This window comes from Apostichopus japonicus, chromosome 2 (genome assembly GCF_037975245.1).
Source record: "Apostichopus japonicus isolate 1M-3 chromosome 2, ASM3797524v1, whole genome shotgun sequence".
NCBI classification, from domain to species: Eukaryota; Metazoa; Echinodermata; class Holothuroidea; order Aspidochirotida; family Stichopodidae; genus Apostichopus; species Apostichopus japonicus.
Genome location: NC_092562.1, coordinates 14,294,539 through 14,320,631, shown reverse-complemented (window position 1 = coordinate 14,320,631; position 26,093 = coordinate 14,294,539). Strand labels below are relative to the sequence as shown.

The window sequence follows — 26,093 nt, the reverse complement described above, 5'->3', positions numbered from 1 at the left end:
TGTGTATGTGCTTAAAAAGCTATACAAGTGCCAGCATTTGGCATCTGAGCACTTTCAAAAATCGAAAAATTTCTCAAAGAGGAGTGGGTCACCCCCTCTTCCTTAGACCTCTCTCCCAGGACGGCGATCAGTATACGCGGCACTCAGGAAATCCTGGGCAAATCCCTGCATATAGCTATCTGAAATACTTTCTACGGATTTTTTTTTCAGATACATTTTTCCATGGTTCGATCTCTGCTGGACTGAGTTTGTCAGAATCAAAGTAAGAGTGCCTTGCCAAACTCTGTCGTACGTGGAAGCCAACTACGGAAAGTCTTGGAACACCAAGGTGACCAGCTGGAACTGGAAGAGTAGCCCCCCCAATGTCATACCCAACGGTCAGTGGCCGAAAGAAGAATGGCCGGAAGTCATGCAAGTCTTTGAAATTATCGAGGTAGAAGAAAGTTAAGATTTTTACCGAATCCACTAGATGTAAAGATTTGCGGGGAAAATGGAGTATGAAGAGAAGGAACGATTATCACACCGAGTATTAGAAACGATTGAAAATATCGTTGATTTGCTGAAATGAAGCAAAAAGAGAAGAGAACCGATGAAGTATTTGGAAAAGTCCATTCACAAGAGCGATTAAACTGCCCATTTGTAGCGAAAAAAAGTGGTAATCATGAACTTTGTTTATTACACCGTGCCAATGATTTTTTTTTACACCAAACAATGGTTGAAAACATGGTTGGTTTCCATCCTAAACACTGACAGCCAAGGAGGAAATTATACGAATGTTTAATTCTCAAGAGCACTTCATAATGAGTGAGAGATAAATTGTTTTGGTTGCCAAACTTGCCTAAATTGGTGACAAATATTTTTTTATAAATGGATCTTAATGTAGATAGGCATTTACTGCATGTCAAAAAGCCATTAAAAAGCAGTTGAAAAAACCCCCCAAAAAACGACAACAAAATTGTTACTAAAAAGTGATAATTTAAATGATGCAGGATTAAACCTACTCATGCTGCAAACATTTACAGCCATCTTGGTACTTCCATTTTACTTTTCTCCCCACAGTTTATTTTCCCTTTAATTCCCTCCCTCCCCCCCTCCCTCCCTACCCACCCTTTACCACACCCCATGTTTGTTGTCCGGTGTAAATGACAACTTTAACCAAAATTTAAAGAGCTTGACACAGTCAATATTTTTATAATTCCCTCCACTCTTCCCCAATGTTTGTTGGCCATTGTAAATGACAACTTGCACTAATCTTTAAGAATTTGAAATGATTTTGTAGTCATTGTAGCAAAAGAGGTTCGGTCTTGCCATAATTAGTTTTGACATTTGAAAAATCCAGCTAGGATTATTATGGTTAATGGTTTGATTAAATTGTTGCCAACTGGGATCAATCTTTGTGTTTCTTCTCTGGAAACAATTTCGAAATATCACATCTCTGTCTTGATTCTCTTTCACTCGATTGAAGTCGTTTAATTAAGTCACCAGGTGAATACCGAGAGGAATGAGTCCTTTTAAATTGTGTTCTTGTTTTTTTTAAATGCCCCTCTTTGAAATGGGGCCTTTTGTAGGATTGTGAAATGTTTGAACGGTTATTGGTAGGTGATGGCATGGGGAAGCAAAATATATAAAGTACAGTAAATACTTTATTTTGTCATATTATTGTAATATTGTACACAGAGATTTATACAGGTCAACACTGATATGATTCACTTTCAAATATTAGGAGATTTGATCCAGACCAGAGAAAGAAGGTAATGGTGGAGGGGGGTTAAAATGGGGGTGGGGGCTATGAGGGGTCGTCTATTCCCTAGCTACATCCTCCCACAGAGGGAGTACCTTTAATGATATTGCGCACCACTCCTTTTTTCACTCTCTGTTATTTTGCATTTTAAGTGTAATCATTCCTTGTGATTAGTTTTTCTCAGTATGAGAAAGCTGCGCTGGGATGAGGGTAAGTCTACCCTGTCAGCTCCCTATCTTCCTCCTCGGCCTCTCCTCGGCCACATCCCAGTTTTTTTGCTGTATTCAATACTTAATTCTAGACTGGTGGTCTGTTTCAATGTTATTAAAGTGACACCAAATTGCTAGATAAAAACAAGTGTTATAAGGTCACGTTTGTTGACTGTATTTTGCTATAATCCGCAGATGAAGGATAGTTTTGCAATTTTCCTGTGCAAAACTCTATAAAGTTACTTCTACTTGTGGAAAAATGGCATTTGTTACCAAAATAAATGACTGCTACACCTTTAAATAAAACTGAATACTTTAAGCACACTCGATAATAATATAGATATCATGTGGGCATTGTTAGTGTGAAACTTCCATGGGACTAGATGATGCAGGCTGCTGTGAAGTCTAGACCAAGGGTCCTCAAATCCTTTTTGCTACACAGGCCAAAGAGAAACACATTGACATTGACATCATTTATTTCCATCATCAATTAAATACAAGAATGTTGAACGTAACATTTTTAAGCTCACAGAAAGCACAATACAAATAGAGACAACATTCGTTGAATGGACATATATGTAGATAAATCAAGATTAAATGGAAATGGAGAAAAAAGAAGCAAAATGCTTATAAATACTTTCCCTAGTTATATATCTGTTTTATGTATTACAGTGAAGGCAAATTTGTGATGGCAATATTAAATGCAAAGTTAACAGAAAGCACTAAAAAAAACACAGATGTTGTGGCATAGAGAGAAAGAGACGGTGTATAACTTAATTTGAACAATCATCATCATAGGCTGTCAGGAAATTGTTTTTAAGTCTTTTTTTAAACAAACTTAATGTAACAGCAGATTTTATAGTGTTATCCAATGAATTCCAAATTTTAACACCAGAGAAGGAAATAGAAAATTGCTTTTTCTTTGTTCTTGCATAATTCAAATAAAAATTGTCATAAAATCTGTAGTTGTTACTAAGGTTGGAGCAAAGTAAGGTGCCAGAAAGAAACAAAATCTCACTGTACCTAGATCGCTATGTAAATGTTTCTGATTGATCGATTGATATATCGATCGACAAATATGCCAGGTAGGCCGGTCGGTTGCTAATCCGTAAGGACCGTCGTTCCCATCCATGGAAATTCTGGGCAGATTTTGTTCAGGCGTTGGGATTGCAATCCTCTTTGCAACTTCAGGTTGGCACTGGGGCTGCCCATTGAGAACTCCAGGTGGTCTGGACTGGTTAGCGATGTCTCGTTTGATAAGATACGGTCTGGATTCTCATGGATTCCAAGCATCTGTTTATGGTCTTTTGTGCTACAAACTAATGTAGATCAATATCACATTCACATTTCTGAGACAAGTTCTTACATAATTACAACTGTAAGGTTTAGGTGACCATTACTAATTGGGAGGTGGGGGAGGGGCAGAATTCAAGGGCTTATGCTGGGGTCCAGGAACTGAGCCCATAAATCCACAGCAGGTGCAACAGTTTGACTCGTTTTTTGTTTGCATTACAATTTTTCAAGCTCAAAAATATCTATCAGAAAGAGGAATTAATCTGGAATCTCCATTAAATACATATCAGAGAGCCCTGATGTTTTCATCCTAAATTTTGAACAATTGGTTTATGTCTATATTAATCACCATCTTGTCTTTTTTTATTTTTTATCTTTTTATTTTAACAATTTACCACTTTACCAACATGAAATCTTTTTGTTATGAGTGACACAAATTTACAACCCTATTAAATGCAAAGAACTTAAATTTAAAATTGTATTTTGTTATAATCAAAAGCCGTTTCTCTACTATTCTGAAGGATTAACATAGCTCGATTGGTCTTTCAGATGCTTTTACGAGACAGGATTTGTTTATTACAACATTCTCGCTCGTCACTTTTCTCATGGAATTTCCTTACGTATACAACGTTTGAGTGCAATCGCGATTATCAAAAGAATCATGTGCTGGCTCCTGCCCCGAACGTGATATGTGCAATTACGCTCCACCGAAAGAACAGATATGATGGTATGATAACACTTTGTAACATTACTCATTATTTTGAGTTACTAAAAAAGCTGTAAAAGTTTTCAAGCTACTGGTTCTTCTGATGGTTATGTTCTAGCTGGTATCTGAAGAGATTGTAATAATGAATGTAAGCCACAGTCTAATCTAGAGAGTATTCTGTAACTAACCACTTTGTCAGCTCAAATATTTTATGATACCATAAACTGTATGATACTATAATCATTGTATATCTGATAAATTAACTGATTGAAAGAGTTGTATAAAGGTAAATTTGAGGTTGTTGTTTTTTTCCAACAATTTTCATCTTTTGGGGCTTGGGAATTCAAAATCCATTTGTGGAAAATCTGTCTAAAGTCATACTGTGGTTCTCAATCTTTCCAATGCTGAAGGATAGAGGGAAAGGTACGGACAGGATGGGGGGGGGGGGGGGAGTTAGGTGAGCAGTTTTTAACCAAGATCGTGAGGCAGTGCATTATTATTTCACACATGGTCTGCACAGTTTGGAGTATAATTGGTGTATTCATCTTGCCAAATTGAAAATTTAATTTAATGCACGATTTATTGCATGCAATGTCTTTTCTGTTATCAAAAGGAATAATAAATTATGTTACAGACTGATAATGGTCTATTGTCTACATCTTTCTTGTTTCTTTTTATTTGTCTTGTTTACTGTTTTGTTTCAATTTGTTTTTGTCTGTCTTTGTTCATACAAAAATTGATTTTTGTTTTAATTTTTTTTATTTGTTTAAATTTATTTGTTTTTTTTTTTAATATATTTTTTTCAATCTGTTTTTCAATTTGACTTTTATTGTTGAATATTTGACCCCTTGTGCACTTAATTTCAGTTATGACAGCCAATTTTTATTATGAAGTTCAACAGATTAAAGGGTGAATTAAGGCAGAATATCCATATTGATAAATTGTAGCTCCATATTGATAAATTGTAAATTGATAAATTGATAAATTGATAAATTGTAAATTGATAAATTGATAAATGTTTCTGCAACTATTTTAGAAGGTATGCTCAATCTCTGCAATGCGATGTCGGGTTCTAAATGTTATTGTTTAATTCATTTTTTCATAAAAATACTAATAACTCAATCAAAACATGTTTGTTTTCACTGCTCTTTAACAACAGAGCATGCTTGCATTACATTCAACACAACTTGTCCTTGACAAATTTGTATTGGATTGAAAACTTACTTACTTAACTCTGTTATTTGAGCCCATAAAATGCTCATGTTTTCCTTGTGAGTCTGATGAATTGACCTAATATCTGGTTTGTGTATTAGACAAAATAGACCAATCGTGTTCATCAATATGCCTAAAGGCTGGCGCAATTTGCACCGACCCAAGCGACTCTTCTGGACTACTTGTTGGGAATGAGTTGGAGATAGTCCTGGCCACTTAGTCACGTCGGCGTCGCACTTGTTGGTTAGCTGCACACTAGCCCGACTCGACGTAACCCAACAGTTTAATCTCTTGCTCATCAGTTCCATATGGGGGCAGCCATTTTGACTTTCTGTAGTCGTCACCTTATTTCACGACTCTTCCATGCCACAACGAATATCAAACATGTTTGATATGCCTGATTTGGTCAGGACGAGGACCGACTGTTGGGTCTTGGTCGGGTCGTGAGCAAAATTTTGTCCACCTTTACTGACCCAACAAACATACCATAATCTTAATCCGGCCTTGGGATAGGCTAATCTTAAATGAACCCTGCATATCTGGCTCTTATTCACATGATCTTTATAAAAGAAAGCAGATACATCAACCACACATAAAAGAATGAACTATTCTTGATAATAGTTAAATTCTACGATTTAGACACAAAGAGAAGAAACACGACGTGAAGGTATTCCACATATGCTGCGTATTTTTAAATTTTTTTATGGCTCATTGTTGGCAGTCCAAATTGCCATCATGTTCCATTTGGCGTTCATTACTTTTAGACATTTTCCTTGGCAAGTTCTACAACACGAAAATCGTTAGCATATTTTGTCAAAATTCTGGTCACCCTGCAAAGTGTAGCTTTCAGAATAGACGATGGCGACCGCGACGAAATTCATACAAAATCTTCGGAACTTCCTCGTTGGGGTAAGTTTAATCGTTGCTTACTTGATTACATGTCTACTTTCTTCAGAGGTATGTCTTACGTACATTTACAGGCTACACTCATTTTGTCAGCTCAATGTGTTGCCTATTGTATTAGCACTTACCATAGGCCTAGGCTTCGCCAAGTTGTAGGCCTAATCCTAGGCTAGATCATAGGTGTACAGTGCAGTATGTTGTTAACTTAGTTTGTATGCCGAACTGTAAACTAGACTATTGCAAAATTATGATTTATTGTCAAAGGATCAAAGCAAGGCCGTGGCTATTCTTACGACGAGTCGTAACAATTATTTTTAAACTATTCTTACGACAAAGGCAAATTCAAGCGCAGTCAAGTAAATAAAGCAACTGCGCATGTAGTAGGGGTAACCCTAACCCTAAACATAACCCTAAACCTCAATCCTAACCCTTACCCTAACCCTAACCGGAGATTAATGTTTCTCCTCGTCGTAAAAATAGTACTCCTGGTCATGAAAATAGCAACTGCGCATGCGTAGTCGGGAATTATTCTTACGACTAGTCGTAACAATAGCCACTTTGTCAAAGCAAAGATCGTCTCAGACCTGCCACCACTTTCCCTTCTCATGGAAAGAAAACATCCTAATAAAATATGAAATGCAACAACAGATGATTGTTGCCTGTAATTTACAAAGTGGAGATTATCAAATTGTGAAACCATTGACTGTTTGGCTTGAAGTCAATACTCATTGCTTTCGAAGTGAACATTCGCAGGGCAGCCCGGCGAATAACGTACACAGACACCTTATTCGCAGGGCTGTGACGATTTTGAAAATAGGTTTATTATTAGGTTTTGCTATTGATACCAGTCAGTTTAGGGGCCTTGAAAAAGCCAACCTTTTGGGCCCAAATAGTCTTAGTCACTTCATAAGCTAATTTTTGGAACCCCAGCAGTTCAATTTTAAAAGCTTATTTTAAGGGAGCTTATCTTGGGATTCCCCAAAAGCCAACATTGCCTGAAAGCCAATATGGTCAAGGGTGTGACACTCCCCCCCCCCCCCTCCCACACCTTTACATGCAAATGAGCAGTCACTCTGCAAAAACAAAGGTGAAAATGAGGGATGACATTTTTTATGTTGGCAGTACTAATGCTAGACTGGTTCAATCTTAAGGCCCTAGGCTCCCAAAACCAATCCTAACAGCATTAAGATAGGAATCCCAAAGGCCAATTAATTCCTCAAAATATAGGGGCTCTCAATTAAGACTCTCCAAAAGATAGCTGGTGCCCAAAAGCAAATTTGAATAGCCCCAAAAGTGACTGAGCCCGTTAACCCAGTCTAAGGCTGCCCTGTGAATAAGGTGTATGTGTCTGGCTATTCGCAGGCCAGCCCTGCAAATAAGATTCTTGTGTCTGGCTATTCGCAGGGCAGCCCTGCAAATAGGGTGTATGTGTCCGGCTGTTGGCAGGGCAGCCCTGCAAATAAGGTGTCTGTATCCGGCTGTTCGCAGGGCTGCCCAGTGAATAAGAAACTTGTGTCCGGCTATTCGCAGGGCTGCCCTGCGAATAAGCCCCACCAATTGCTTTTGACATTCGGCCACTGCCTGCAGGTAGAAGTGCACTCTGCACTGCATAAAAGAGAATTCACAAGTCTCCCATCATTTATTTCATCACATGAAAATGATCCACAACCCAATGTTAACATGATTTGGTTGTTGTAATGGCTTAAGACTTTCGCACATGAAATTTGGAGATCCTTCTCTTAGACGCTGCATAAACTGTGTGTCTCACTGTAAAACCATTGGAGTTGGTAGTTGTGAGAGCCACATTGCCATCTGGACACAGGTATTTTTGTGGTTGGCTTTAAAGTTAACATATTTGGTGAATTTCATCTTTCATTTCTTTTTTATTTAATCGAAACTGTCTGCTATTTTCTTGTGCTGCCATTTTCTGTGATACAAGTTCAACTTTGATAAAACAATATCCTTAATCTGAAAATAGGCCCTGAGGGTTTTCCCAAGTTTTCTTGTCATTTCAACGTCATAGTAATTGATCAAACTAAGATAATGTGAAGAAAACTGCTGCAAGCATATATATTCTTATTCATCAACCATCATTGAACTAAATTACATAACAACTATAAAATTAAAAGACGTGTTATTTTAAAATCTGATTTTATTAATTTTATCATTTTCATATTTCACAGAGAAATCTTCAAGCAAAACTTAATAACAGAACTGTGCCAGACATTTCTTCAAGGTTTGTAGACGACTGTTAAATTTTCTAACATATAAACCAGTTCCCAAGTGTTGCTAAATTGTGGGAATATATACCCAAGTTGTGTGAAGATACAGTATATGGCAGGTTGATCAGCTGAAGAATTCTTCTTTCTTTCAAGGTTTGGATTTTACTGTTTGACAGAACAGCTACTGTACAGCTAAAATGTCATTGACTTTGATCCCTTATCTAAATGCAGGGAATGATTTAATGATCAACTTTAGTTTTGTGTAGCAATTTTGAGGGCTCTGATATTGTTCTCTCATAAAATACTATGGTCCCTGTGCACAAAAACTGCTATATATATATGCATGTTTGAATTTGACCATTTTGCATAAGATATTGGAATGTTATTTTGGATAAATTGTCCCTGAAAGGCCTTTAAACCCCTCAGAACTGACATCATGTGCAAGGCCAGATTGAGCTTGTGGGGGGGGGTGGGGGGTGGGAGGCAGGGTCATGTGACCAGGGGGAAACGGTTCAGTATAAAGTTACTATAAAAAAATAATATAATCCCACATATTTACCAATAACTGTAAGAGAAACATAAATTCCACAAAGGTGATTTCACACAGTCATATTAAACTGCAAGCTGTTCAACATGACTGCAAATTTTAGTTAATTATATTTTGTTACGCCCATAGGGACAGTACTTGGTATTTCTTTACCGTATAATTGAGTATCACGTAAACACACCTCAGGCACATACAGATGGCAACGGAACCTGTCGTAGTGCCTCAATAATCTTTGTTTTTGTTCATGTCATTTAGAAAAACTTTTTGCTGTAAGACCTCTTAAAATGAAATAATGAAGGTCAAGTATTTGAGTCATTGCCTCTAATGATGTGTAAAATACACTGTCGTTGTAGATCTCTTTGGAGGTTGGGGGAGGGGGGGGGGAGGGACTGGAAAGTAATGTTCTCATTTAAGTATTTTGTGAATACATGCCACGTGGAACACCAGAAATCAAACCAGAGCTCTTGATCTGAGTTTCAAAAGATAAGGAAATTGAGATTGCATACAGAGGTCTAAGGTGTAAACTAAATTCTTGTCTGTTTATCACCGACGGATCAAGTTGTCTATCGGTTCAAGTTGTAGTTAACATTTCTCAAGTCGCTATTTGTTGTGCAATTTCTAGGACAATACCAGAACCAAACTTACCAGATGGAGTGTCTCACAAGCTGGCAGCAAATTATTACTTTGCTCGGGATGGCCGAAGAGAAGTCGGACCACCTACTGTAGTCTACTCACCGACAAAATTGTTAAAGGAACCCTCCAAAGAAGGAAGGTATGAATATTGTACAAAGTTAAAGAAAGCTTGAAGAAGTTAATGGCTGCAAAAGGACTTTTTGAATTTCTAACTGATAGCATGCTATCTGGATGTGGTTTTCACTTTTTAAGGAGAGACATTTTCATCAGAAAGCATCTCTGTCCTGTAAGACAAACTATGTCACTTGTAGCTGACTTTTCCAGTCCATTTAACTTTCTCCATCCCAAAAAGATGTTCCTTTCTATTTGAGGCATTTTTTCATTTTCTGTTGCTTTGTATATCAACTATGTAGATTGTTTTTAGTATACATGTACCTGAAATTACCTGAAATGAAGAATTTTTCCCATTCCTATTTATTGAAGGATCACCACTTATTTATAGAATAATGACATCGTTTTATCTATTATTTCATTCCTCCAGTGAATCGGATGCCGTTGCAAGTGAAGGAAGAAAACCAGTAACCCCCGGCAGTATGAGGCAGTGGAAATTATCCACAGATGAACCTTACTTGTGAGAAAAACCCAACTGGATGCTGTTCGAAGGAACATCATTATCCTAATAAACCCAATGGCTCATGAAACGGTATCTCCTTCAAAACAGCTTCCCTCATTTTCTCTATAGGGAAAAACTAAAAGAGCCTACCTAGAAGTCATGAAATTTGTCTGTGCAAAACTGAAAGCACTACTGTATGAGTTTTGTGTGCAAAAAATATCTGAATGACTGTGGTGAATAGAGAAAGATTTTTTTCTATTGTTGTGAATAATATAAGATTTAATAAAAAGTGCTGCTATAAATAGGTATCAATGTTGCTGTGTTTGTGTTTGTTTTTAAGTGTGAACTGCTTCTTTTTTTCCTTAAACTTTCAAGTTTGTTACTTTACTCTTGTGAGTCTTGTTCATAGATTGAAGTAAAAAAATATTGCAATGTAAGAATTAATTTATAGGGATCCAGACAGTGTGACCAGTGGCTTTAGGAAGCAGGTCAGGCCATGGAAATAATGATGTCACTGGGGGGGGGGGGGGTGGTGCCCTTTTGAAGTCTGCCATATGAGTATATAGTTTACTCTTTATCCATTACTTCTCTGGTCCCCTGATCTGACCTTGGGTCTGACCACATTGTCATTAGGGTTGAACAAGTGTGAGCAAGACTTCACTCTACTACAATTAAAGAATAATTGAAAGAAGCACAGCCTAACTGTTATACCATTTCCCTCCTGATACGATCAAGTCGCTAGAATAAATACTCTCTTCTAAGAGATGGTGTGCACGTTGGTATCAGAATCTCCTGGAGTTTGAATTGAATTTGAAAGTTGAAAGGAGTTTCAGCAGAAACTGTCTGAAGAAGTTCGTGTTGAAGGTGGTTGATGACAGGTACACACTCTCTTCCACTCCATATCTCCTCCATTTGTGTTTATTGTCTCATTTATGTCTCTAACGTAGTTTGGAGTATAAACATATATAGGCCTACTGCTCAGGAATATCGTAGCTTGTTAAATGTCTGGAATTTTGCCTTAGTTAAAGCTAGACCGTTTGATGCCGTTGGCTCCTCAGTGCGGTCATATGTGTTGTGTTCATCCATTGTTTCACAAATGTTAGCATTCAAACACTATATATGCTTTACAAAGTTGTGATACATCATACTTATCATGTTTATATGTCAAAATGATCAAACGATCAACACTAATAGAGATATCTGCCCACCACCTGTTTTTCGATGACGTGCTACATTTATTTCGTCTGTCAATAAAACAAGACAACATCTTATTATACCAATAAGTAGCCTTCCTAGTAAACTGCGCACGTGAGACTGGTTGCTCGAAATGTTGTCAAGTTGTATATACACGATCGGAAACAACTACCATCAACATCATTATCCCTCGTAAACAGGCTTAAACTCCCAGTCCGCCATATTTTCCTGGCAAACCTCATCAAACAACTCGTTCTCTGCAACCGAGAAGACATTCTTCCAGGATCCAATGACACCTTGAATTAAAAGACAGAACGAAAACAAATACAACAAGTTTGAGATTTTACATTTGAACTCAGTGTTGTCACCCATGTTGATGATTGCATGCAAGGGTTACACCCATGCATACCGACCATTCATACGCATATCCATAGCCTATGCAAGCATATGAATTCCTATACACACTCATTCATAGGCCTATTATAGGTATTGAAGTTTTACACACATCCATTTTATACGCATTTCGATACATATATATATATATCATTTGTATTCTTTCATACGTTAACGTGTGCACTTAACACTTTTGCACCGTATATATGCGCATCAGTATATACAAAACTTTACAGGTGCGGACTGATACGACTAAATTCAATTCCGCTATGCATATGGTTGATCATGCGCTATGATCATGCGCACAAGTGATAGTTGAAAAAGGATTTGAAAGTAGTCAATCAATACCCCCTCCACCCCTTCCCCTGTCTAGTAACCTACGGGATCCCATCGGTTGCCATATCGTTTGAGTTCACAAAGCAGTGACCCGATATAAGTGACGAAAGCATGACGTCACAGTAGGCAACGTTCACTGATGATTCGCATGGACCGTCGTCAACCATATCAAAACTCATGGTTGAAGAAGACGTATATTGCAGTTGCTATTCCATCTTGGTTACGTAGTGTATCTGCATTTCTTAATATAAAGTTGAAATGGGAAACATTCACATATAGTTGTCCCCTGCATGCGAACTGATTTCACACACAAGTAACATCCTTATACAGGCGCGTATCCAGGATTTTCAAACCCGGGGGGCGCCAATTACTATCTAAGCGGAGCGCCACCATCGGTTGGCGCGCAGCGTACAAGAAAATTTCTTGTTTTGAAACCCTCCAGATCACCGGAAACGGCACTTCTCGGGCTTGAAATGACCAACCAGATGTACACTTTTTGCCTGAGAACCAAGTATTTCCTAATAGTTTTTTTTCCATCCATAACCTTTTTGGAGATTGTCAACCCGGCACACATCATGTTCGACCTGATCGCATCTGTTGTGGGTCTTTGCTTTTGTAGGTGATTCTACTTCGCGGCCCACAATACCCGTCAGCCCCACTTTTCAAGGTTTTAAGCCCCATATTTGTTGAGAATTTGAAAATTCACATTTCTCGTGAATAAACTCACTTGAAAACATACCTATAATGTTGTACAAAATTTCATCTATGGACAACCAATATAGAAAAACTTCCTTCAACCTCTAACAGACCGGTCAAAATTGCACGAGTAGAGGGAAGTGTGATGCAGAATGTTGGTCAGAAATTTTCGAAAATTCCGACACAGTTAATTTATTGATGTAGAAATATTAAAATCTGTTATAACGGCTATTATAAAACTTGGTTGAAGGAAATGAAAAAATAGCAGATATTTCCGAAACCGAACACTTCACACATAGGCGTGGGAGGCGCGGCGGCAGTGGCGGAGCAAGGGGTATTGGTCAGGAGTGGCGAGAATGGTCTGTTGGGGCGCTTTCGACACTATCTAAGCGGAGCGCCACCACTGGTTGGCGCGTAGCGTACATAAAATTTTTGAGTAAAGATACTCCCTAGATCGCCGAAAATGACCCTTTCCGGGCCTGGCTAATATGCAGATAAACGAAGAATAAGGTGTCATCGCCAAATTACACCAAGAAAATGTGACAAATGTCAATAAGTAGATGAGAGCGCAATAAAAAAGTCAATCTAGAATAAGTAAAAAGTGGTAAAGAGCTGAAAAAGCCGCCAGCAGTCCATTTGAGTCCGTCAGGGGGGGGGGGGGGGCATCCGCCCCCTGACCGTATGGACGCTCCGCCACTGCGCGGCGGGGGTGCAGCCCCTAATTCGCCATTACTAATTTAAAAAAGAGTTTTGACATAATTGGACCTCCATGCTTTTTATACATCTACATGAGACATGTCGTTGTTTACATTAGCATCCCGCGGTGTACTGCGCAATTTGAACGGACCGTACGGTACACGATGGCATGCGATGTAATAACCGACGCTTGCTTATATGATATTGACATGAAGACGTTGAATGCGCGCTCTGCGCGCGAAAATTTTTGGTTATTTTTTCAGGCAAGTCGGACAGTTTTGAGGCTTTTCATCCTGGAACGCCATTTTCATGCTCACTGATATGATGTGATATCTGCTGTTTGCGTTACAAATTCGAACAGGCGCGTAGCGAGGAATTTGCCAAGGGAGGGGCGAAGCCTGTAGGCAAATTATCTAAGCGTAGCGCCACGATAGGTTGGCGCGAAGCGTACAAGAAAATTTTGGCCGAAAATGACTCCCAGATCGCTGGAAATGGCACTACCCAGGACCATTTGTTAGCGCGAAGCGTACAAGCAAATTTTGGCCGAAAATGTCTCCCAGATCGCTGGAAATGATACTTCCCAGGCCTTGTAAGTTGCCTCTAAGCCCTTTCTATTTTGAAATTACTTAGCGATATCATTTAAAACAAAATGCTGAATGGGGGGGGGGGCGGGCGGTCGCCCCCATTCCAAAATGCGTCATGCTCCCCGACGACACGGTCGAGTTCGAGACCAGCCACAGTTGGTTTCATAGCACAATTCTACACACGCGTTTTGATAGACCATATATAGTATGTATATATAGATCATTAGTGAGAGAGGAAAATGGAAACGTCAAAAAATGGAGTTGTCGGTGTAAGGGGTAGGGTGAGTCACACTTTTACGAAATCATTGATCCGTCACTGGCTACCCTTCAATGTAATGATGTCACTGTTCCTCTTTCTCTTCCCGGTGTCTTCGCGTTTTTCTTTTACTCCCTCCTTTTCTCCTTTTTCTCTCTTTTTTTCTTTTTCTTTTCCCTTCCTTCCTCTCCTCCTCCTCTTTTTTCCCCTCTTTTTTCCTTTTTTCTTCTCTTTTTTTTCTCTCCTCTTTTTCTTACCCGGGGGGCGCGCGCCCCCCCCTGGATACGCACCTGTTATATGTTTGTATTATGTATGTTTATTAGATCCTCCTGCAAGCAGGAACTCGCGAAGAAGCCTCATTGGCTTATCAAAGCCGCAAGCTGACCGAAGTCAGTCTCTTACATTCATATTTAACGTCCAACTGGACGACATACATTAATCTGGGAGTGACTCGAACCGGGGACCTTATGTCTCCCCGGGAACCGGGGACCTATATTAATTTAAGAGAAATAAAAATATACCTTTAACACTGAATATCTGGACATTGACGTTAATAAATCGACGTAGCTATATGATACATAACGATATTTTGTCAACAACAATAACAAGAATGTAATACATTTCACATTTCATACCTTTCTGTATAAAAGAACTCCGCCCCATAGCCTTTGTAATCATGACACCATCGGCTCTCTGTTTCTCTATATCGTCATAACTTTTCTTCATCCCTTTCATACTTGCATTCTCCTCTAACCGCCTGAGAGAATCCTCGTCTAGTTCTTCACCAAGAAGAAACTTTGACAGTGGTCTAGCGACGGACTGAAAATCCTGTATTCATCAGCGAAGATAACGTGTGAAGTTTATATATGAAACATATACGGATCACGTAAATAACACAACTGATTTCAAACGATGACTTTATTCACACAACATATTCTTTTTGATACTGCCGTCCGTCCGGTTTGTAATCAACAAGAACATTGTGATAGGATAGAAAAGTTTTTGAGGAACCTCTGCCACGATAACATCATAGACGTTAGCACGGGTAAAATTGGCCAGTCAAAATAGGTATCATTCAATCAACCACATCTTGAATAAGGGACATGACATGATATATGGATTTCAATTTATTAACTAAAATGAACTAACAATTAATTAACAGTTTACAATAGTTTTGTCTTAAAAAAAGTTTCACAATTTCCAATATGAACACCGGAAACATTTAACTTACAAATCGCGTTTTGTGATAGAGTTAAAACAAACAACAACAAAAGAACACCGCAGGGATTTGGTACAGAATACGCAACTCGGAAACTAACGGCAGATATAGCTTAGACCTATGAAATTCTACAGCGCATTAGTTTAACAAATACCTAGATAACTTTCAATGTGTGCTAGTGAGTGGAAGATTTTTCATCGTAAGCATCTCTGATATAAATGGGTAAGATGATGGGGGGGGGAGGGGGGGGGGTGGGCTTGCTTCTCCTTTAGAATTATACAGCCTTTAATTAATTTCGAAAATTCGATCTTGATAAATCAATGTCAACTCACCAGCTTTAGCTTTTCGTATGAGGTGAAGAAAACATTCTCTTGTTCTCTATGTGTCCAGTAGGTATGTACGTGGTCGAACCAACTTCCGTGACTCACTAAAAGGGAAACATTATTGCACTCTTTTAAGTACCTTTTAAATAACAAAAAGTTAAACTTTCTTAGAAAAGTAATCGGCGACAATATACAACAGACAGTTATGGACAATTAGGGAGGGGTAAGATTTGAACTTATGGGCTGGCGTCCCTGGGGATGGGTGTAATTGGAGGGGCTTCCCATTCCCCTTCCCTCTTCACTATGAGAAATTCGAAATAGTGCGATCTTTTGCAACGTATACAGAGAACATTTAATGTTCAAGAAATTTGACCTGCATGCCAACATGCTTTTAGATCTTAAATGTGACACATCTCGTTATTTACACAGCAAAAGTTTTAGGGTATAGAGCCCACATTATGCACGCACAAAAATGTGTTTAGGTTTGGTTTGATTTGTTGAAGTTATGTGCCGTTGGCCCTAGGGGGGGGGGGGCATAAGGGGAGGAGAAGGGACGCTTTTAATTAAGGATGTTTAAATGCGAAATGTTGCAATTCTTGCGGCAACTTACAAAGCACATGTATTTTCAAGAAATTTCATATAACGTCTGTAGACCTAAAATCATTTCCCTTAATTTTGTTGAAAATGATCAAGCTTTTATTATTTTCACAACATACATAGTATAATTTACAGTATGCGGCGGAGGTGGTGCACTCTATAATGTTGAAAATATTGTCAGTTGCTAGTCACGTGATGGACTAGAGTACTTATGAATTATACATAAGGTAGGTAGGCCCACGTTGCTCAAAAATTCAAAACCAGGTTATAGCTTAGTTCTGTGAATTTTGCAGCTGACTCTTTATATTACAAATTCGCTGAGTTATCGTATTGAACTCTATATGGGGTGTTTTTTTTTTTGGTATGACACAATTAATGATGGAATCATATATTTCAGATTCACTTTATAATTTGACACACAAGTGGAAATTGGAAATTATTTTGTCTTAGTTTTCACTGTAAGCAGTGCCAGTGTAACCATTGTAATATATGATGAACCCATATACGGTCGGACGCTAACCTGAACGAAGAAGTTGGCTACGAAGTACTACAAGTTAGTTACCTAGATAGGATCCTTATATAGTGTTCCCGAATTTAAATATCTGTATATTAGGTTTTCATTCGTACTTTCTTTAATTTCTTTTGTAAGGGGGAGGGGGGGGGGGGAGGGGTTCTTGCATTGATACATACATATTTGGAAAATGATATATGTTTTTAGTTTGAGTGGTACTTATTAGACAATATGTCCGCTAAGTAAGTAACTGTTAAACGGTACGAGTTAACTGTTAAAAATGAAAAAGAATTTATTCGTGGAAATAAAGGGGCTCTTCCATTAACAATGTTGTCTTCGGAACCTGTAAGAGTGTTTCAGAGGTTATAACAACGCCAGTGGCGTAGGAAGGTACTTTTGAATGGGGGGCTGAAGACTGATGCCCGGCCTGGGGGAGGGGTCTAAGGGGAGGGGGTGTCCCCCTCCCCTTTGGACTTTTTTGCATTTCCAGGTGGCCTCAGATGCAGTTTGGTGCAATATAGCACACTTCAACACCCACTCCATTTTGTAAACTTAATTTTGTATTTTCACCTGGCCTTAGATGCAATTTGGTGCTCCAAATGAGATTTTTTTTCTCATTTGGAAATGAAAAAGGGGTTTTCTGACTTGCGAACCGGGGGGGGGGCGGAATGATACTTCCGCCCCTCCACATTTTTCACTGGGGGGGCTGGCGCCCCCAGCCCCCCGGTTCCTACGCCCTTGAACAACGCTACTTTCAGGCTGAAAGAATTCAACACAACTAATAAAATAATAATGATATGGACTGTTTACGATTATATTACTTCCATATAGTCGGAGGTGAAGACCCTTTCAGGGCTAATTATTTGGTAGACAAGGTTGTAGAAACACGACGAAATCGAAGTGTAGGTTGCCTTGGCACAGTATATACTAGTACAACATAGGGGTTTCTATGGATACAAAGTCACGTGACACATTTGAACTTGATGGAGCTAGAACGACCGACCATTAATACAGCGGGCCACATCGCATGGTCTTTTATTCTGAAACTTACTCTCGCCGGACAAGAACATATTGAAGAAAAACTTCCACATCCTCTGGTCTTTAACTGGACCCATGGGTGCAAGAATAAACCGGCTCAAGGACGCTAAGGTATCCTTAGGATTTCTCATGACGTAGAGGATCTGGAAAAAGACAGTAATATTTATCCTCGTCAAGAAACGATTGCTGTGTTGATGATGGTAATGATGATGATGATGATGATGATGATGATGATGATGATGATGATGATGATGATGATGATGATGATGATGGTGGTGATGATGACGATGATGATGATGATGATGATGGTGGTGGTGATGATGACGATGCTGATGATGATGGTGATGATGTTGGTGACGACGACGATGATGATGATAATGGTGGTAGTGGTGATGATGAAAATGATGATGATGATAATCCTAATAACGATACCGATGATGGTGACAACGACGACGATGATGGTAGTGGTGGCGATGGTGGTGTTTGTGGCGATGATGGTGATACTGGTGAGGATGATAATGGTGATGATGATGATGTTAATTACGATAACGATGATCGTGACAACGACGACGATGATGGTGATGGTGGTGGTGATTGTGGCAGTGATGGTGATTACTATTTGGCATTGTCATACACAATACGTATGATAAATCATATGAATAGATATTTAATAATTTAAAACACATGACAATAGACAACAGAACCTTGGGATAACAAGGGGACTTGTAATGTGCATGTGACATTCTTAAAGAGAGTGTTTTAAAAAAAATAAAAATCTAAAGTTTATGTTAGGAAAATTTGTATTTAGATTGTTTGCTTAAGGGGCTTGATACATATGCGCAGCTGCGAACATTTTCATGAGCAATTTATTCATTTGAACTTACCCTCCCTTTCTTGCCCTCTGTTAGTTGTTTGGGCAAGAATTGCCAGGGTAGATGGGTAATCATGACCCTTGGAGACTCCACCTCCGCAAATATCTCATGAGATGGTGTCGTCATTTCAGGCGGAAAGAGAAATTCTACTCCAGTCCCAAACATCTTCATCCTGTCGATATCATCTGCACGTCCCTTTGCTAATACCAGCAGAGCTATTTCCCACATCCAGTGGGTACCTGATATATGGAACAAAGATTACTGATATTACAATCTTGTTAAAAAATAAACTTACTGCCCGCTTCATTTAATCTGCACTTGGTAATATTCACAGTTAACGGTCCTCTCACACTTTTGAGTGAAGACAATTTTATTATAGACACACTGTCTTTTGGGGGATTGGTGGGTGCATGTATTTTGTATCTGAGCTACTGTTGTTCGATTAGTTGTACTATATCTTGATCTTGATCGATGTCCACACATATCGCCCATAGGGTTGTTGACGTGTGTCCTTCTCTTCCCGGATTTGATAATGTTGTCCAGCAGCTGATTACCAGAACCGCCAGTTGGGTTTCACAAGATCTATACTACTACACGTCTAAAGCCATGTTGTTTTTCACATGATCCAGTATGGCATAAGGATCAAAATGAGCCGTACTATGTTACTGACAATAATATGCGGCTCCAGTTGCTTGCAGCCTATCATACTATTACTAGTAAGCGTAACTGGATTATGGTAATTTGACGGTTTTGATCGGTCCCCTATATATCTTGACTATGGGTGGCACATTTGCTGTACGCCAGTCCTGCGGGATTGTTCTATAGTGGAGATAGACTTGGCGCCATTGTATCTGAAGAGCATGCCTTCAAAATCCGTACGGTCGGGATATGTTATCGGGCCAGTTGCTTTATGGATCTTAAGTTCCTTCAGAAGTTTCTCGATGCTAGCTATGACTAGTGACAGTAATATAGGGCATATAATGGTCTTCGGTTTATTGTTGGTAGGTCTTGCGGATTTTCTTTAGTAAAAAACTGAGCAGAATTGGGTATTAAGGACCTCGCGACTCTTTCATTTGCATTTGAGGCAAGGCGACCGGTGCTCTGGAGAGGACTAACATCAAAAGCCTCTCGGCAGGTGGGTTTTATATATCGCCAGAATGGTTTGGTGTTATTAGTTGCAAGGGTGTCGGAAATATCACGGATATAGTTTTCTGAGAAGTTTTTTTTTACGATCTGTCATTTTACGTATGATCTCTTTGAATTTATCCTAATTAACGAAGTCTCCAGTTCTACGAGCCTTATCATTAAACTTACGTTTTTTGTTTCATTCCTTTCTCAGGTTTTCAGTCATCCATTATTATATATAACTTTACAGTTATATATAATAATATTATTATCCATATATTTTCTGATAAAATCAGTGAAACTGGACCAAACGGTGTCGATGTCGGAATTTTGGATGTAGTCATCGGTAACTTGCTGGTCACCGCTTGATTATAGGGGACACTATTGCAAGTTTGCATCTCCCGAATCCATACTAGCGAGATATGTTAATATACCTGTCGCCGACTAGACAAATACTTAATACCGTTATAAGGCTGTTTTTTTTTATATATCTATATATATAATACACTGATTGGAGTATACGAATGTGTGTACTATAACACACAGACAATCAATCAATATATATATATATATATATATATATATATATATATATATATATATATATATATATATATATATATATATATATATATATATAAATATATTCATTCATACTTAGTAAATATTCCTAAATCCTATTGGTCCATTCAGGTCAGCTGACCGTTGTTAATCCTGTGAGTAACGCACGGTAAAATTACCGGCGGATGAATGTTATCGTATGACTGTATACCATACGTACATGTTTGTCCCTAGAATGGTTGCTATGGGAACCAGAAGTTGTAGGGTATTGATATGATGAAGCCAACTAGTAATTGTTTGTAGTTCCTTGTTATTGAGACCTTTCAAAAATAGTATTATGGCCGCAATATTGCCAAACATTAGTTAAAATGTTATTATGGTTCATCTTTTATGAATGACAGCCTTTCAAAGACGTTTCCTTTATAATTATTCACTATCGTTCAGTATTACTTTATAATTGCACATGTACATTGTTATGCTGGTTGTTAATCGTTAATTCGACTTACGGGGCATCACTTTAATAAATCTTTGGTTATATGTAACCAAAAATGTTTTGTTTTATGATTTTCCCTCCACACAAATGGTAGTGTATGAAGGAACGGGGTTAATCAACGGTCTAGCGTGCGTTACTCACATGATTAATGCACTCCGGGTGTTAATGCTATCGCTGGATGCACCCGGGCTCCGCTACGCTCCGCCCTCGTGCATCGCTTGCATTATCCCCCGATCGTGCATTAATCCTTTGAGTAACGCACGCTAGACCGTTGATTAACCCTTATATATATATATATATATATATATATATATATATATATATATATATATATATATATATATAAATATAAAATATACAATAATATATACAATATGTAAATGTAGTACAATACAGTACACTGGTTGTAGTGTAAACATAGCCTACCACTTTTAGGATACGTGGTGATGAATATGTCATCGTCTCTCGTCTCCCAGTCTCTAATGATCTCAAGACTCTTCGCAGGTACAAAACCGCTAAACCTCACTCCTTCATACTCGTGCATCTCACTGATATTCTGCAGCGGCTCGGGAACACCGAACATTTTGGAAATTTCCCTCTGCATTTCATTTTGTTCCTCTAATGAATATCTGACCACCATTTTAGTAGACTAGGCAAACACGTTATTTCAGTTGACTCGCAAATCAATCTAACACAGACAGAACCGCGTCGATTACATTTTCCGAATTACATTGACACAGAGTACAGATCGAGCACAATAGCACTAGCCCGTATTTTGATTGTCAGTAAATCACGTTTTAAACTTTGCTCCTTGGTTTGTTTGCAGGAACTTTAGATTTGATACAGTTCAAGGTTTACTTGTTCACAAATATGACGTTATCGGTCGGTAACGTTTAAAGGTTCAGTTTACACTACTTATCTGGATCGATTTCCAACTTATTGTGACGTAAGGTGAATTTTTGATTTTATCCACATGCATATCAGGCGCGTATCCAGGATTTTCTAACCCGGGGGGCGCGAATTACTATCTAAGCGGAGCGCCACCATTGGTTGGCGCGGAGCGTACAAGAAAATTTCTGGTTTTGATGCCCCCAGATCACCGGAAATGGCACTTCTCGGGCTTGAAAATGACCAACAAGATGTACACTTTTGCCTGAGAACCATGTATTTCCCAAAAGTTTTTTTCCATCCATAACCTTTTTGAAGATTGTCACCAGTCACACATCATGTTCGACCTCATTGCATGTCCTATGGATCATTGCTTTTGTAGGTGATTCTACGTCACGGCCCACAATATCCGAAAGCCCCACTTTTCAAGGTTTTAAGCCCATTGTTTGTTGAAAATTCACATTTCTCGTGAATAAAATCACTTGAAAACATACCCATAATGTTGCACAAAATTCAATCTATGGACAACCAATATAGAAAAACCTCCTTCAACCCTTAATCCAATTGGGCTCCTACGCCTTTGACTACACACATAGACAGATTTTGAGGCTATCCATCGTGGAACATGCATTTCAATGCTCACTGATATGATGTTATATCTGCTCTTTGCGTTACAAATTCGAACAGGCGTGTAGCGAGTAATTGCCAAGGGAGGGGCGAAGCCTGTAGGCAAACTATCTAAGCGAAGCGCCACCATGAGTTGGCGCGAAGCGTACAAGAAAAAGTTGGCCGTAAATGCCTCTCAGATCCAGACGCGGCGGAACGGGAAAATTTTTGGGGGGGCCAATGTGTGGAGACTATCTAAGCGGAGCGCCACCATCGGTTGGCGCGGAGCGTACAAGAAAATTTTTGGGTTTTTCAAACCCCCAGATGGCCGGAAACGGCACTTCCCGAGTGCTTTATGCTGCGAATACCTAGCCCAAAAATATGGGTCTCAAGCCTGCAATTTCTCAGATTGCACGTAATTTCATTTTTATTTCATTTATTTATTTCCAGTATAAATATAAATATTTATAAAAAAAATCTGTAAAAACATTGTAATTTGTATATTCGATTGTGTTTTAAGAGAGTAGCTATTACTCGTAGTGTACTTGACGTTTTTGAGTGTAGTAAATTACTACTTGCAGTTAAATGCAATAATTAAATCAGTGGCGTAGGAAGGTACTTTTGAGTGGAGGGGGGGGGGGGGCTGAAGACTGATGGCCGGCCTGGGGGAGGGGTCTAAGGGGAGGGGGTGTCCCCCTCCCCTTTGGAATTTTTTTGCATTTCCAGGTGGCCTCAGATGCAATTTGGTGCAATATAGCACACTTCGACACCCACTCCATTTTGTAAAGAATTTTACATTTTCACCTGGCCTTAGATGCAATTTGGTGCTTCAAATGAGATTTTTTTCTCATTTGGAAATGAAAAAGGGGTTTTCTGACTTGCGGAGCGGGGGGGCGGAACGATACTTCCGCCCCCCATATTTTTCACTGGGGGGGGGCTGGCGCCCCCCAGCCCCCCGGTTCCTACGCCCTTGAATTAAATAAATGTCATAAGAAAAACCAGAAAGCATTTCTTAATGTAAACAAATGGGTAATTCCAAAACCATGTGCAGTTGCCAACAAATTTCTATGAACCAAGCACTGTCACGAATGCATGTACCCTATACAGTACATGTGAAATGCTAATATTGTGTTTTTGTTATCACACTTAAGGCACTTTAGAAGGATATACCCTACGAAAGATACATCAATTAGAAGGGAATGTCCCTGAAGGATATATCCATGGGAAATGTGCTACCATTAGAAGGATATATCCTTCAGGGGATGTTGGAGAACTGGCTGAAATGAGGCAAATCATTGGCCTAGGACGAAGTTGTGTTGCCCTCACCGGTACTCACACTCACTGCTTCCACTTTTCACGGGGCGTGAAGACGCGGTTGGGGTGACAATGTGGTCTATAGCAAGGGGACGGGCCGAGAGTCCCCCCCCCAGCATTTACTAAAATTATTACACCTATATAGTATACGTGTGCATCGGACAGATCGACAAGTATGCATTGAAAAATGGGCAGATGCACGTTTCGGAGCCTTGGTAAATATTGGGGGGGGGGGGCTTATCATGCATTTGCCCCCTCAACTTTTTCATGGGGGGCTGAGCCCCCCCCAAGCCCCCCCCCCCCCGGTTCCGCCGCCACTGCCCAGATCGCTGGAAATGACACTTCCCAGGCCTTGTAAGTTGCATCTAAGCATTGTCTATTTTGAAATTACTAGCGATGTCATAAAGAAAATTTGCTCGGGGGGGGGGCGGTCGCCCCCTTCCCGAAATGCGTCATGTTCCCCGACGACTCGGTCGAGTTCAAGACCAGCCACAGTTGGTTCCATATTGCCAATTGTACAATTGTTTAAGGCGTCCATACACACACACACGCGTTATGATAGACCATATATAGTATTTATATAGATACATTAGTGAGAGAGGAAAAATGGAAACGTCAAAAATGGAGTTGTCGGTGTAATGGGTAGGGTGAGGCGCACACCCCCTCCGTAATCCTTGATCTGTCACTGGCTACCCTGTGTATATAATAGGGATCAGCGCTTTAACTACGACTGTTCCTCTTTCTGTTCCCGAGGTCTTGGCTATCTTCTACTCCCTCCTTTTCTCCTTTTTCTCTCTTTTTTCTTTTTCTTTTCCCTTCCTTCCTCTCCTCCTTTTCTTTTTCCCCCTCCTTTTCCCTTTTTTCTTCTCTTTTTTTCTCTCCTCTTTTCCTTACCCGGGGGGCGCGCCCCCCAACGCCCCCCCTGGATACGCACCTGCATATTGCGTTGAATTGTCCACCATCTTCTCGTACCAATTTCGACAGTTAAAGCAAAATCCTGCTTTTTTTCCTTTTTTTGGGGGGGTGGGGGAGGGGGGAGAAGCTAACTAAAATACTTCAGTTCAACAACGTTGGGCAGCGAATGTTAAAAATAAGCATAAAGCACCAAACATTTGACAACGCAACAATAAAATATTTCATTATATCTGTGAAAAAAAAAATTTAAAGATTTCTGTCATACAGATTAATACCCTGCATAGTAGCAGGGAGTTGTTATAACAACTCCCTGGTAGTAGCAGTCAAAATCTTTGTATCCACTAATCATCTAACTAGTATTATGCAGTCGCCCCATGTATCCATATAGAGCTGATAGGTTCAGAGGACACATTTACGACATGCACAGTCACTCCCAGCGGCGTGGTAAACTTATGGAACGCAAAAAAGGAAAAAAATCAAACAACCAACGTTTATGAAATTGATGAAGTACATACACAGACACGAAGCCTATGTAAATTGCACTGATAACAATCTGACAACAGATGATGATGGCGCAACATAAATGAGTAATGCGGCGTGGTAAATCGGCTAAGGCAATGGACTTGTGATTTTAGGATAGTTGGTTCGAGTCCTGTCATGTCGAGTTGTGTCCTCAGGCATGGTAGTTTATCTCCATCGTCTCGCTTTATTCAGGTGATGTATAAATCGGTGACATACGAGATCGCATATATTAAAGGTTGTGAAGACTCGCGCACAAAGAAACGTCTCATGCCGGTAATCTGACCTAGTTTCATGTGAGGTGTAACAGAAGTGTTAGACACCACCATCGAACCCAGAAAATACACACACAGCTTGCTAAGGTCGGTAATTAGACACTAGTATACAGTCAATATATACAGCTACGGTCAATACCCACAAAGCAGTGTACATAGCAGCGTGGACATCTCAGGTCTAGATAAAAGATATCACATTTCATTACTGTCTGCATTTTGTAGCGACAAGAAGAAAACGTCATTTGCAAGCAATGGAAAGTTAACTTTTTTCAGAGCGTGGCACGCGGTTTGGGGCGAGTCTTCAAGTCTTCTTTAAGATAGTTGCATGCACTGGTTTGTGGCTGTTTGTCCCTATTGGAAGTCGCTGCAGGAGACACGTTGTTATACGCACTGTTGTGTCCCAGTAGCAGTGACTGTTTGAATTGGACACACTTGGGTGTGACGTAGGTGTGACAAGTTACTCATGGAATCGATCGGTAACGGTGACAAGGCTGACTACAGCAGCAGCGGGCACAACAGCCATACACGATTGTTAGGCGCAGAATGTGCGACAGGTTTAAGGTTCCGCAGGTGCCGATTTCCTCCCCATGTCGATAAAGGCAA

General features: G+C 39.5%; 3 protein-coding genes across 3 annotated transcripts in view; 2 read left to right on the top strand and 1 right to left on the bottom strand.

The window, feature by feature from the left end:
- LOC139979136 (ribitol-5-phosphate transferase FKTN-like) overlaps positions 1–1,056 on the top strand; it is a 40,405-nt gene extending 39,349 nt beyond the window's left edge. Inside the window, exon 9 of the mRNA XM_071989838.1 lies at positions 211–1,056. Within this exon, the coding sequence (XP_071845939.1) occupies positions 211–448 (238 nt within the window). The 3' untranslated portion in view covers positions 449–1,056. The remainder of the gene's footprint in view (positions 1–210) is intronic.
- Positions 1,057–5,929: 4,873 nt separating this feature from the next.
- On the top strand, positions 5,930–11,294 carry LOC139979200 (NADH dehydrogenase [ubiquinone] 1 alpha subcomplex subunit 7-like). Its single transcript, XM_071989958.1, has 4 exons — positions 5,930–6,070; positions 8,248–8,300; positions 9,456–9,605; positions 10,008–11,294. The coding sequence occupies exons 1-4, from the start codon at positions 6,020–6,022 to the stop codon at positions 10,099–10,101; spliced, it is 348 nt and encodes a 115-aa protein (XP_071846059.1). The 5' UTR covers positions 5,930–6,019; the 3' UTR covers positions 10,102–11,294.
- Positions 11,295–11,432: 138 nt separating this feature from the next.
- Positions 11,433–21,753, bottom strand: LOC139979178 (sulfotransferase 2A1-like). Its single transcript, XM_071989914.1, has 6 exons — positions 21,400–21,753; positions 18,807–19,033; positions 17,936–18,065; positions 15,786–15,880; positions 14,870–15,062; positions 11,433–11,569 (listed from the first exon to the last, which is right to left on the bottom strand). The coding sequence occupies exons 1-6, from the start codon at positions 21,611–21,613 to the stop codon at positions 11,457–11,459; spliced, it is 972 nt and encodes a 323-aa protein (XP_071846015.1). The 5' UTR covers positions 21,614–21,753; the 3' UTR covers positions 11,433–11,456.
- Positions 21,754–26,093: the final 4,340 nt, after the last annotated feature.

Coding starts and splice junctions, on each gene's coding strand:
- LOC139979200 (XM_071989958.1), top strand. CDS start 6,020: ATGGCGACCGCGACGAAATTCATACAAAATCTTCGGAACTTCCTCGTT. Junction 8,301..9,455: donor GTGCCAGACATTTCTTCAAG/GTTTGTAGACGA, acceptor TGCAATTTCTAG/GACAATACCAGAACCAAACT. Junction 9,606..10,007: donor GAACCCTCCAAAGAAGGAAG/GTATGAATATTG, acceptor TCATTCCTCCAG/TGAATCGGATGCCGTTGCAA.
- LOC139979178 (XM_071989914.1), bottom strand. CDS start 21,613: ATGGTGGTCAGATATTCATTAGAGGAACAAAATGAAATGCAGAGGGAA. Junction 15,881..17,935: donor TATGTTCTTGTCCGGCGAGA/GTAAGTTTCAGA, acceptor TTTCCCTTTTAG/TGAGTCACGGAAGTTGGTTC. Junction 11,570..14,869: donor GAGTTCTTTTATACAGAAAG/GTATGAAATGTG, acceptor TTTTAATTCAAG/GTGTCATTGGATCCTGGAAG.